The sequence below is a fragment of the Macrobrachium nipponense genome, chromosome 17, assembly GCF_015104395.2.
Source record: "Macrobrachium nipponense isolate FS-2020 chromosome 17, ASM1510439v2, whole genome shotgun sequence".
NCBI classification, from domain to species: Eukaryota; Metazoa; Arthropoda; class Malacostraca; order Decapoda; family Palaemonidae; genus Macrobrachium; species Macrobrachium nipponense.
The window spans coordinates 50,980,690-50,991,597 of NC_087210.1; the positions used below are offsets into that span (position 1 = coordinate 50,980,690).

Sequence of the window (10,908 nt, forward strand, 5' to 3'; positions counted from 1 at the left end):
TGGTAGTTTAGGAAATAGTAGTAAGTCTGATGCTCCTATCCTCAATTGTGACTCAAAATATGACAAATATGTATGGCCTGGAAAATTGATTTTTGACTCTTGTGTTGTCCAGGTGAAGTTTTTTAGGGACACCGGTTCTGCCCCGGTCGTTGGTCATGAAGAGGGCACTGAATGGTTCTGAGATATACTGGAAAACTTTTGTATTATTGGGAGGTTTCCCAGACTCGATTGTGTCGGCTCCTTTGGTTAATGTCCGCATGTCTTTTCCAGGGTATGATCGCATCACTGAGTTGGCTGTGGTGGATAGTCTACCTATCCCGGGTTATTGATGGTGTCCTGGGAAATGATATGCTGGATAGTGAAGGACGGGAGATTTTCCCTTTATTATCTGTAAATGCTAGTCTCGTGGCTGTAATTACTCGGTCTGCAGCAAAAGCTGTTAGTTTTACTGATGTGGATATGATGATGACTTAATGTTAAGTAGCGTAGAGTTAGATGTAGTAAGGCCCGGGTCAGTAGAGAGTAGTGGTAATGATACTGTAGTTAATGATATGAAACTTGATTGGAACAGAGCTGCTTTTATTAAGCTCAAAAAGATGAGTTTGATTTTGATTTGGGCGATGTTGAGGATCTGACTAAACTAGGTTTGGAGTTAAGTAAGGGGCTTATTATATAGGTTTAGTCGTCCCGCATCTGATAATTTGAATAAAAACTGGTTTATGAGTGGAACAGATTGTGGTACCTTCTCATTCAGAAATTCTATTTTTGGAATTAGCTCATACCAATTTTTTTTTCAGGTCATTTGGGTGTGTTAAAAAAAAAAACTTTCCACAGCTTGGCTAGGTATTTTTTGGGTGGCCCGGAATTTAAAATTGAGTGTGAGCAGTTTATCAGAGAATGTAAACTTGTCAGGTTATGGGTAAACACCTAATATCAGGGGATCCCTAAAGCCCCGCTGCATCCCATACCTGCCATAGGTGAACCATTATTTTTCTGAGTTAGTAAATTGATGTTGTAGTCCCTTACCTAAGACTCAAAAACAGGTTACGTATATTTATTAACTATCATGGATAGATTCCTCTCGTTTCCTGAAGCTATACCTATGAGGCGTATTACTTCCAAAGTTGTTTTCGAAAAAAACTCATTGATTTCTTTTCCAGGTATGGTCCTCCCTCGTGTAATTCAGGACCGACTGCGGGACGATTTTCACGAGTAAGGTATTTAGGGGTAAGTGTGCCTGAACTGGCCATTCAGCACATTACCAGCGTACCTTATCACCCCGACGATCAAGGTGTGGTGGAAAGATTCCACCAAACCCTCAAGTCTGTCCTGAAGAAACATTGTTATGATAAATGGTAGTGATTGGGACAAAGCCCACCCTTTCCCCCTTTTGCCCCTCTTTGCTATCAGGAGCCACCCTAACTCTTCTACTGGAGTAGCTCCTTTGAGTTGGTATTTGGCACAAGGTTCGGCGGTCCATTGGAGATTGTTTTTGAAATGCTCGAATTGAACCGGAAGGGTGAAATAAAAGTTGGAAGGTTTGTGGAAGACTTGAAGGGTAAAATGTTTAGTGCTTGGAAAAATTTGCTAGGAAAATTTGGAACGGTCACAGTCAGTTATGAAATGGTAATTTTGTTTTGACAAAAGGTAAAGGTACGTTTCATTTGAAACCGGGGGTGGGGCTCTAGTGCTGGTGTGAGTATGGACCCAGATAGTTTTCTAGAGCCAAGATATAAAGGGCCCTTGGAAGGTTTTGAGGAAACTGTCATAGTTTAACTATGAAATTGAGGCCCCCCGGTTTCAAGCCGTAAGTGTAGATATTTCACATTAACAGGCTGAAACCTTTATCATGGTAAGCAAGGTGATCCATTAGCGATCGTGTACGAGCCTGTGTCTGTGGTATTGGATGTGCCTCCAGAGGACTCAGATGGAGATTAGGGTGTCAGGTTCCTTCAGATGCATGGGGGGTGAAAAAATATGCAAAATTTGGAAATGTTGCAAAGTAGTTTAGATCATTTAGATGTTGGACAAACCGGATGTTTTGCTTTAACTTAAATTTATTCCTTTTCAGATCTTTTTCAGGATGCTTCCGAGGTAGAAACAAATATTTTAAATCATGACGTTGATTGTAGGTGGGTGCTTCCCCTGGTGAAGCAAAGTCTTACCGGCTGAACCCAGTAAAATTTTTTTTTTTTTTTTGGATTTGGTCAGTAAGGAGATAGAGTCATGTTTGAAGCATGACCTTATTCAACCATCTGTGAGTCCCTGGAGTTCTCCTATTGTATTAGTAAAAAAAGCAGACGTAAGTTCCGCATGTGCGTGGGACTACCGCAAAGTGAACAAAAATACTAAAATGATTCGTTTCACTTCCTCGTATTGATGATTGTTTGGATCGGATTGGTTCTGCCAATTTATTACTAAGCTGGATCTTTGAAAGGTTTATTGGCAGGTTCCATTATCCGATCGAGCTCGTGAGATATCATCATTTGTCACTCCATTTGGGCCTATACGAGTGTAAGGGTTATGCCATTTGGAATGAAGAAAGTGCAGCTTGTACTTTTCAGAGGCTCATGAATAGGGTAATTTGTGGTTTGGAAGGAACGAAATTTATCGATGACTTGGTAGTATATAGTAATGACTGGGATAAACCCACATGCTAAGGTTACGTAAGGTTTTTGAAGCCCTTAGGTCTGCAGGACTTGTTGTTATTTGGCTAAGTGCGAATTGGGCCAGGCCCAAGGTTTGTTATTTTTTGGGTCACGAGGTTGGTTTGGGTCAGGTGGCTCCAAAAACAAGCTAACCTCGAGGCAATTATAAAGTTGAAAAAGGCCAAGTAAATGTTAGAGAGGTAAGAAGAGTGCTGGGCATGACGGGTTATTATCGCCGTTTCGTGCGTAATTACTCAGATCTTGCTCAGCCTCTTACTACTTTATTAGAAAAACGGAAAAAGGTTCTTGTGGTCTGATCGGTGTGAAGAATCTTTTAATAAACTTAAATCTGTGCTAATTACTAACCCTATTTTGACTTCCCCAGATTTTCAGAAAACCTTTTATTATCGCGGTAGATGCCAGTGATGTCGGGATTGGAGGGGTCCCTTTTCCAACGGAAGGAGGACGGTGTTCATCCGGTATCTTACTATAGTAAGAAGCTTCTGGGCAGCGGAAAGGCGTTACTCCACCATTGAAAGAGGAAGCTCTTTCTTTGGTCCGCGCTCTTAACCATTTCAAACCTTATGTGACGAATTTTTCTTTCCGGTTGAGATTTGGACTGACCACAATCCTTTGGTTTTTCATCGAGCGGATGAAGGGAGCCAACCAGAGGATTTTGCGTTGGGCCCTATTTCTGCAGGAATTCAACCTTTTATTAAACACGGTAAAAGGGGACAGACAATAAAATTCCTGACGCCCTTTCTAGGACTTAGTGTGCTTGCCTGTTTCCTTCTCGTACGCCTGCCCTGCTCGTTTCTCCAATTAGGTTGTATGAAAAAAATTACTTTTTGAATGTAGTATAGTTTAAGTAGTATTTCAAGAGTTGTTTTGTAGATTTAGTAATTTTCTGTAAGGTTTCTATGAGTGGTATACACTCTTGTATGTTGTTATAAATGGTTCATGATTCCTAACGAATGATTGATTTGTCCAGGTATAACTAAGAATTTTGATTTCAATTATTTATGACTCTTTGAACTATATTGTTTGTGTTTTTGTAGGTTAAAGGTGTATGCCTGTGTGTGTCTAAGTTTATTTAGGTTAAGCTAGGTAAGATGGTTTCCTTAGATTTGAGATTTGTGACTGTTAATATCCTGTTTAAATTATTGGTATTATGTTATGTCTGTCTTTTGCCATTGCTTTGACTTTGGGTTCAGAGTATGGTATTATCATTGAGCTTTAAAATAATGGTAAGCTATATAAGCGTTTGGTTTGTATTCTCATCCTGGTATACTCTATTATTGATATTTTAACAACAATTTGGTTTCAGGTCAGGTTATTGTTCTATTATTGTATGTTTTGCCTGTTATTGTTGTCTTTATTGTTCTTTCCTTACATTGTTTGTTTTATAACCACCCCAGTTGAAAAAAAAATTATTTTTGCTGAAATTTTTTTTTCTTCGGGGAGGGAAAGTATCATGTATTAACGTATTGGCATTGCTTTTTGCTTTATTTTTATCTCAGCAGCTTGTTACTGCTTTTGTTATATTTTGTTTGTATATAAATTTAGCGTAAGGAAAATTAGTTTTTAAGGTTTTAGTTTTTAAGCTTTACTTTGGTCTCGCTGAGCGTCAAGCGAACTGCTTGTTAAACCTCCTCCCCGCTTGTTAATATGTTGTGAGCATCTTACTAATGCTAGTTTTTTTTTTTGTTTTTTTATCTTTTGAGTGGTTGGTGAAAAGGACACCAGTGAGGATTATTGGAGGGGGGCGCGAACTTTTTCCCGAAAACAGTTCGGGCTCGCTATTCTCCCCGCATGGTTGTGCGCTGGCATTTTATTTTTTTTTCTTAATCGCCCTTTCGAAAAGGATTCAACGTCGTCAGTATTGAAGGGGCGCAGGGGGCATTTCTGCCATCTGCGGTGACTTTCCCCCTTACTGTGTGTACTCTCCTGCGGGGCTCTGATATTCGGTCGCTGGATCCCGACAGAGTGGACGTGGGAGGGACATCACTGTGTTTGCCTACGACGTCCTTCTGAGCTGCAGCCGGTGGGGGCATTGAGGGCCCGTGAAGGTGCAAGTAGGGCGGTTGCTACCAGGTAGGGAATTTCCCTTGTGTTTTTTGGTCGGGGAAGCACGACAGACTCCTTCCCCATGATATTGGGTACCTGTGTAGCTGCACGCCCTTCAGATAGCTGAGTATTGGCCTGGTACGTGGCATTGTCCCAAGAGAGTGTAAGAGATCACGGCTCCCCTTTATTTATTTCGGCCTACGGCAAGGCAAACTGTTTTATCCTGAATCATTTGGGAATCTTCATCCCTTATTCAGTGGTGAGAAGCTCTTTGCGTACATTTTTATATTTATATATATATATGCCATCAGTGTAATATCTTGCCACGAGTGAGACTGTAGTTTTCATTATTTCTTGTGTAATTTATCTATGAAGAATGTTTTGATACTTTTTTATATTTAAGGTTAAGTTTATAATTGTAGGTAGAGAATTAAGTTTTCCCCCTGTTGGTCTCTTACTTCTTTCCTCTCTGCTTTAGTGATAGGTATTGGTTTATATTATGTTGTGTTGGGCCCATTTTACTAATTTATTTAGTTTTATCTCTCAATATTTTCTGTCTAGGGTTTAGTATTAGTGATTAGGAAACTCTACGGGAGTAGTAAGGACTAAGTTGTGTCCCGGTATAGTCCACAAGGCTGACTTTATTATTCTCTTACTTTGATTGTTATAAATATTGTTGAGTTTTCCTGTGTTTTTTGTCTCCGCTGACTGAATTTATCTGGATACTTGGTAAGATCACTGTCCTCTACTATCCTTGTGCAAAAGAACTTGCACCCCGGCCCAACAAAGGGTCATACAGTCATCAAAAAACCAGTCCTTAGTTGGCCCCTCCCCTCTACAGCTCCCTTTACTGTCATCAAAGCCTGTCCTTCTGTTGGTCCCTCTACAGCTCCCTTTACTGTCATCAAAACCAGTCCTTCAGTTGGTCCCTCTACAGCTCCCTTTACTGTCATCAAAACCAGGGCTTCTTTTGGACCCTCTACAGCTCCCTTTACTGCCATCAAAACCAGGGTTTTAGTTGGTCCTTTTACATCTTCCTTCACTGTCATCAAAACCAAGCCTTAAGTTTGACCCTCTACAGCTCCATTTACTCTCATCGAAATCGGGTCTGCAGTTGGCCCCTCCCTTTACTGTCATCAAAATCAGGCCTTCATTCTCCCTTACTGTCTTCAAAACCCTGGCCTTCAGTTTGGACACTCTACAGCTCTCTTTACTGTCATCAAAACCAGACCTTCAGTTGGTCCCTCTACAGTTCCCTTTACTGTCTTCAAGACCAGGCCTTCAATTGGACCCTCTACAGCTCCCTTTACTGTCATCAAAACCAGGCCTTTAGTTGGACCCTCTACAGCTCCCTTTACTGTCATCAAAACCAGTCCTTCAGTTGGAGCATCTAAAGCTCCCTTTACTGTCATCAAAACCAAGGCTTCAGTTGGACCCTCTACAGCTCCCTTTACTGTCATCAAAACCAGGCCTTCAGTTGGAGCATCTAAAGCTCCCTTTTCTGTCATCAAAACCAGCCCTTCAGTTGAACCCTCTACAGCTCCCTCTACTGCCATCAAAAACAGCGCTTCAGTTGGACCCTTTGTAGCTCCCTTTACTGTCATCAAAACCAGCCCTTCAGTTGAACCTTCTACAGCTCCCTTTACTGCCATCAAAATCAGCGCTTCAGTTAGACCCTCTACAGCTCCCTTTACTGTCACCAAAACCAGGCCTTCAGTTAGACCCTCTACAGCCCCTTTTACTGTCATCAAAACCAGGCCCTCAGATGGTCCCTTTACAGCTATTTTTACTGTCATCAAAACCAGGCCGTCAGTTGGACCCTCTACAGCTCCCTTTACTGTCATCAAAACAAGACCTTCAGTTGGACCCTCTACAGCTCCTTTTACTGCCATCAAAACCAAGGCTTCAGTTGGACCCTCTACAGCTCCATTTACTGTCATCAAAACTAGGCCTTCAGTTGGACCCTCTAAATCTCCCTTTACTGTCACCAAAACCTGGCCTTCAGTTAGACCCTCTACAGCTCCCTTTACTGTCATCAAAACCAGGCCTTCAGTTCTCTCTTTACTGTCATCAAAACCAGGCCTTCTATTGAACCCTCTACAGCTCCCTTTACTGTCATCAAAACCAGGCTTTCTGTTGGTCCCTCTACAGCTTCCTTTACTGTTATCAAAACCAGGCCTTCAGTTGGGCCCTCTACAGCTCCTTTTACTGTCATCAAAATCCGGCCTTCAGTTGGACCTTCTACAGCTCCCTTTACTGTCATCAAAACGAGGCCTTCAGTTGGGCCCTCTACAGCTCCCTTTACTGTCATCAAAATCTGACCTTCAGTTGGACCCCCTACAGCTCCCTTTACTGTCATCAAAACCAGGCCTTCTGTTGGACCCTCTACAGCTCACTTTACTGTCATCAAAATCAGGCCTTCTTTTGGACCCTCTACAGCTCCCTTTACTGTCATCAAAACCAGGCCTTCTGTTGGACCCTCTACAGCTCACTTTACTGTCATCAAAACCAAGCCTTCTTTTGGACCCTCTACAGGCTCCCTTTACTGTCATCAAACAAAAAAAGGCCTTTCGTTGGATCCCTCTACAGCTCCCTTTACTGTCAACAAAACCACGCCTTCTTTGGGATCCTCTACAGCTCCCATTACTGTCATCAAAACCAGGCCTTCAGTTGGACCCTCTACAGCTCCCTTTACTGTCATCAAAATCTGGCCTTCAGTTAGACCTACTACAGCTCCCTTTACTGTCATCAAAACCAGGCCTTCAGTTGGTCCCTTTACAGCTCCCTTTATGTCATCTAAACCAGGCCTTCTTTTGGACCCTCTACAGCTCCCTTTACTGTCATCAAAACCAGGCCTTCAGTTGGGCCCTCTACAGCTCCCTTCATGTTCATCAAAATCAGGCCTACAGTTGCACCCTCTACAGCTTCCTTTACTGTCATCAAACAAGGCCTTCAGTTGCACCCTTTATAGCTCTCCCTTTACTTTCATCAAAGCCACCCCTTCCGTTCTCCCTTTACTGTCTTCAAAACCAGGAATTCAGTTGGACCCTCTACAGCTCCCTTTACTGTCATGAAAACCAGGCCTTCAGTTGGACCCTCAACAGCTCCCTTTACTGTCATCAAAACAAGACCTTCAGTTGGACCCTCTACAGCTTCCTTCACTGTCATCAAAACCAGGCCTTCAGTTGGACCCTCTACAGCTCCCTTTACTGTCATCAAAACCAAGGCTTCAGTTGGACCCTCTACAGCTCCCTTTACTGTCATCAAAACTAGGCCTTTAGTTGGACCCTCTAAATCTCCCTTTACTGTCACCAAAATCTGGCCTTCAGTGAGACCTTCTACAGCTCCCTTTACTGTCATCAAAACCAGGCCTTCAGTTCTCTCTTTACTGTCATCAAAACCAGGCCTTCTATTGAACCCTCTACAGCTCCCTTTACTGTCATCAAAACCAGGCTTTCTGTTGGTCCCTCTACTGCTTCCTTTACTGTTATCAAAACCAGGCCTTCAGTTGGGCCCTCTACAGCTCCTTTTACTGTCATCAAAATCCGGCCTTCAGTTGGACCTTCTACAGCTCCCTTTACTGTTATCAAAACCAGGCCTTCAGTTTGTCCCTCTACAGCTCCCTTTATTTATATCAAAACCAGGCCTTTAATTGGACCCTCTACAGCTCCCTTTACTGTCATCAAAATCTGGCCTTCAATTGGACCCCCTACAGCTCCCTTTACTGTCATCAAAATCAGGCCTTCTGTTGGACCCTCTACAGCTCACTTTACTGTCATCAAAATCAGGCCTTCTTTTGGACCCTCTACAGCTCCCTTTACTGTCATCAAAACCAGGCCTTCAGTTGGACCCCCTACAGCTCCCTTTATCCCTTTACTGTCATCAAAACCAGGCCTTCCTTTGGACCCTCTACAGCTCCCTTTACTGTCATCAAAACCAGGCTTTCAGTTGGACCCTCTACAGCTCCCTTTACTGTCAACAAAACCACGCCTTCTTTGGGATCCTCTACAGCTCCCTTTATTGTCATCAAATCCAGGCCTTCAGTTGGACCCTCTACAGCTCTCTTTACTGTCATCAAATGCAGGCCTTCAGTTGGTCACTCTACAGCCTCCTTTACTGTTATCAAAACCAGGCCTTCAGTTGGGCCCTCTACAGCTCCCTTTACTGTCATCAAAATCTGGCCTTCAGTTGGACCTTCTACAGCTTCCTTTATTGTCATCAAAACCAGGCCATCATTTGGTCACTTTACAGCTCCCTTTATGTCATTAAAACCAGGCCTTCAATTGGACCCTCTACAGCTCCCTTTACTGTAATCAAAACCAGGCCTTCAGTTGAAAACTCTACAGCTCCCTTTACTGTCATCAAAACCAGGCCTTCTGCTGTTCCTTCTACAGCCTCCTTTACTGTTATCAAAACCAGGCCTTCAGTTGGGCCCTCTACAGCTCCCCTTTAACTGTCATCAAAATCCGGCCTTCAGTTGGACCTTCTACAGCTCCCTTTACTGTCATCAAATCCAGGCCTTCAGTTGGTCCCTCTACAGCTCCCTTTACTGTCTTCAAAACGAGGCCTTCAGTTTGGCCTTCTACAGCTCCCTTTACTGTCATCAAAATCTGGCCTTCAGTTGGACCCCCTACCGCTCCCTTTACTGTCATAAAAACCAGGCCTTCTGTTGGACCCTCTGCAGTTCACTTTACTGTCATCAAAACCAGGCCTTCAGTTGGACCCTCTACAGCTCCCTTTACTGTCATCAAAACCAGGCCTTCAGTTGGACCCTCTACAGCTCCCTTTACTCTCATCAAAACCAGGCCTTCAGTTGGACCCTCTACGGCTCCTTTACTGTCATCAAAACCAGGCCTTCAGTTGGACCCTCTACAGCTCCCTTTACTGTCATCAAAACCAGGCTTTCGTTTGGATCCTGTACAGCTCCCTTTACTGTCATCAAAACCAGGCCTTCAGTTGGACCCTCTACAGCTCCCTTCACTGTCATCAAAATCCGGCCTTCAGTTGGACCCTCTACAGCTCCCTTCACTGTCATCAAAATCCGGCCTTCAGTGGACCCCTCTACAGCTCCCTTTACTGTCATCAAAGCCAGGCCTTCAGTTTGACCCTCTGCACCTCCCTTTACTGTCATCAAATTCTGCCCTTCAGTGTTCCCTTTACTGTCATCAAAACCAGGCCTTCAGTTGGACCCTCTACACCTCCCTTTACTGTCATCAAAACCATGCCTTCAGTTCTCCCTTTACTGTCATCAAAACCTGGCCTTCATTTGGACCCTCTACAGCTCCCTTTACTGTCATCAAAATCAGGCCTTCAGTTAGTCCCTCTACAACCCCCTTTACTGTCATCAAAACCAGGCCTTCAGTTGGTCCCTCTACAACCCCCTTTTCTGTCATCAAAACCAGGCCTTCAGTTGGTCCCTCTACAGCTCCCTTTACTGTCATCAAAACCAGGCCTTTAGTTGGACCCTCTACAATTCCCTATACTGTCATCAAAACCAGGGCTTCAGTTGGACCCTCTACAGCTCCGTTTACTGTCATCAAAACCAGGCCTTGAGTTGGACCCTCTACAGCTCCCTTTACTGTCGTCAAAACCAGTCCTTTAGTTGGTCCCTTTACATCTTCCTTCACTGTCATCAAAACCAAGCCTTAAGTGTGACTCTCTACAGCTCCATTTACTGTCATTAAAATCGGGTCTGCAGTTGGACCCTCTACAGCTCCCTTAACTGTCATCAAAACCAGGCCTTCAGTTGGTCCCTCTACTGCTCCCTTTACTGTCATCAAAACCAGGCCTTCAGTTGGTCCCTCTACATTTCCCTTTACTGTCTTCAAAACCAGGCCTTCAGTTGGACCCTCTACAGCTCCCTTTACTGTCATTAAAACCAGGCCTTCAGTTGGACCCTCTAAAGCTCCTTTTACTATCATCAAAATCAGGCTTTCAGTTGGTCCCTCTACAGCTCCCTTTCCTCTCATTAAAACCAGCTCTTCAGTTGGTCCCTTTACTGTCATCAAAACCAGGCCTTCAGTTGGTGTCTCTACAACTCTCATTATTGTCATTAAAACCAGGCCTTCAGTTCGACCCTTCTCAGCTCCCTTTACTTTCACCAAAACCAGTCCTTCAGTTGGATCCTCTACACCTCACTTTACTGTTATTGAAATCAAGCCTTCAGTTGGACCCTCTACAGCTCCCTTTACTG

At 43.6% G+C, this 10,908-nt stretch overlaps 1 protein-coding gene across 1 annotated transcript; it reads right to left on the minus strand.

The window, feature by feature from the left end:
• Positions 1-5,899: 5,899 nt before the first annotated feature.
• LOC135195903 (uncharacterized) lies at positions 5,900-6,751 on the minus strand. Its single transcript, XM_064222409.1, has one exon. The coding sequence runs from the start codon at positions 6,749-6,751 to the stop codon at positions 5,900-5,902; it is 852 nt and encodes a 283-aa protein (XP_064078479.1).
• Between the last annotated feature and the right edge of the window lie 4,157 nt (positions 6,752-10,908).

Excerpts from the sequence above, each read along its gene's own strand:
- LOC135195903 (XM_064222409.1), bottom strand. The coding sequence starts at position 6,751 with ATGACAGTAAAGGGAGCTGTAGAGGGTCTAACTGAAGGCCAGGTTTTG.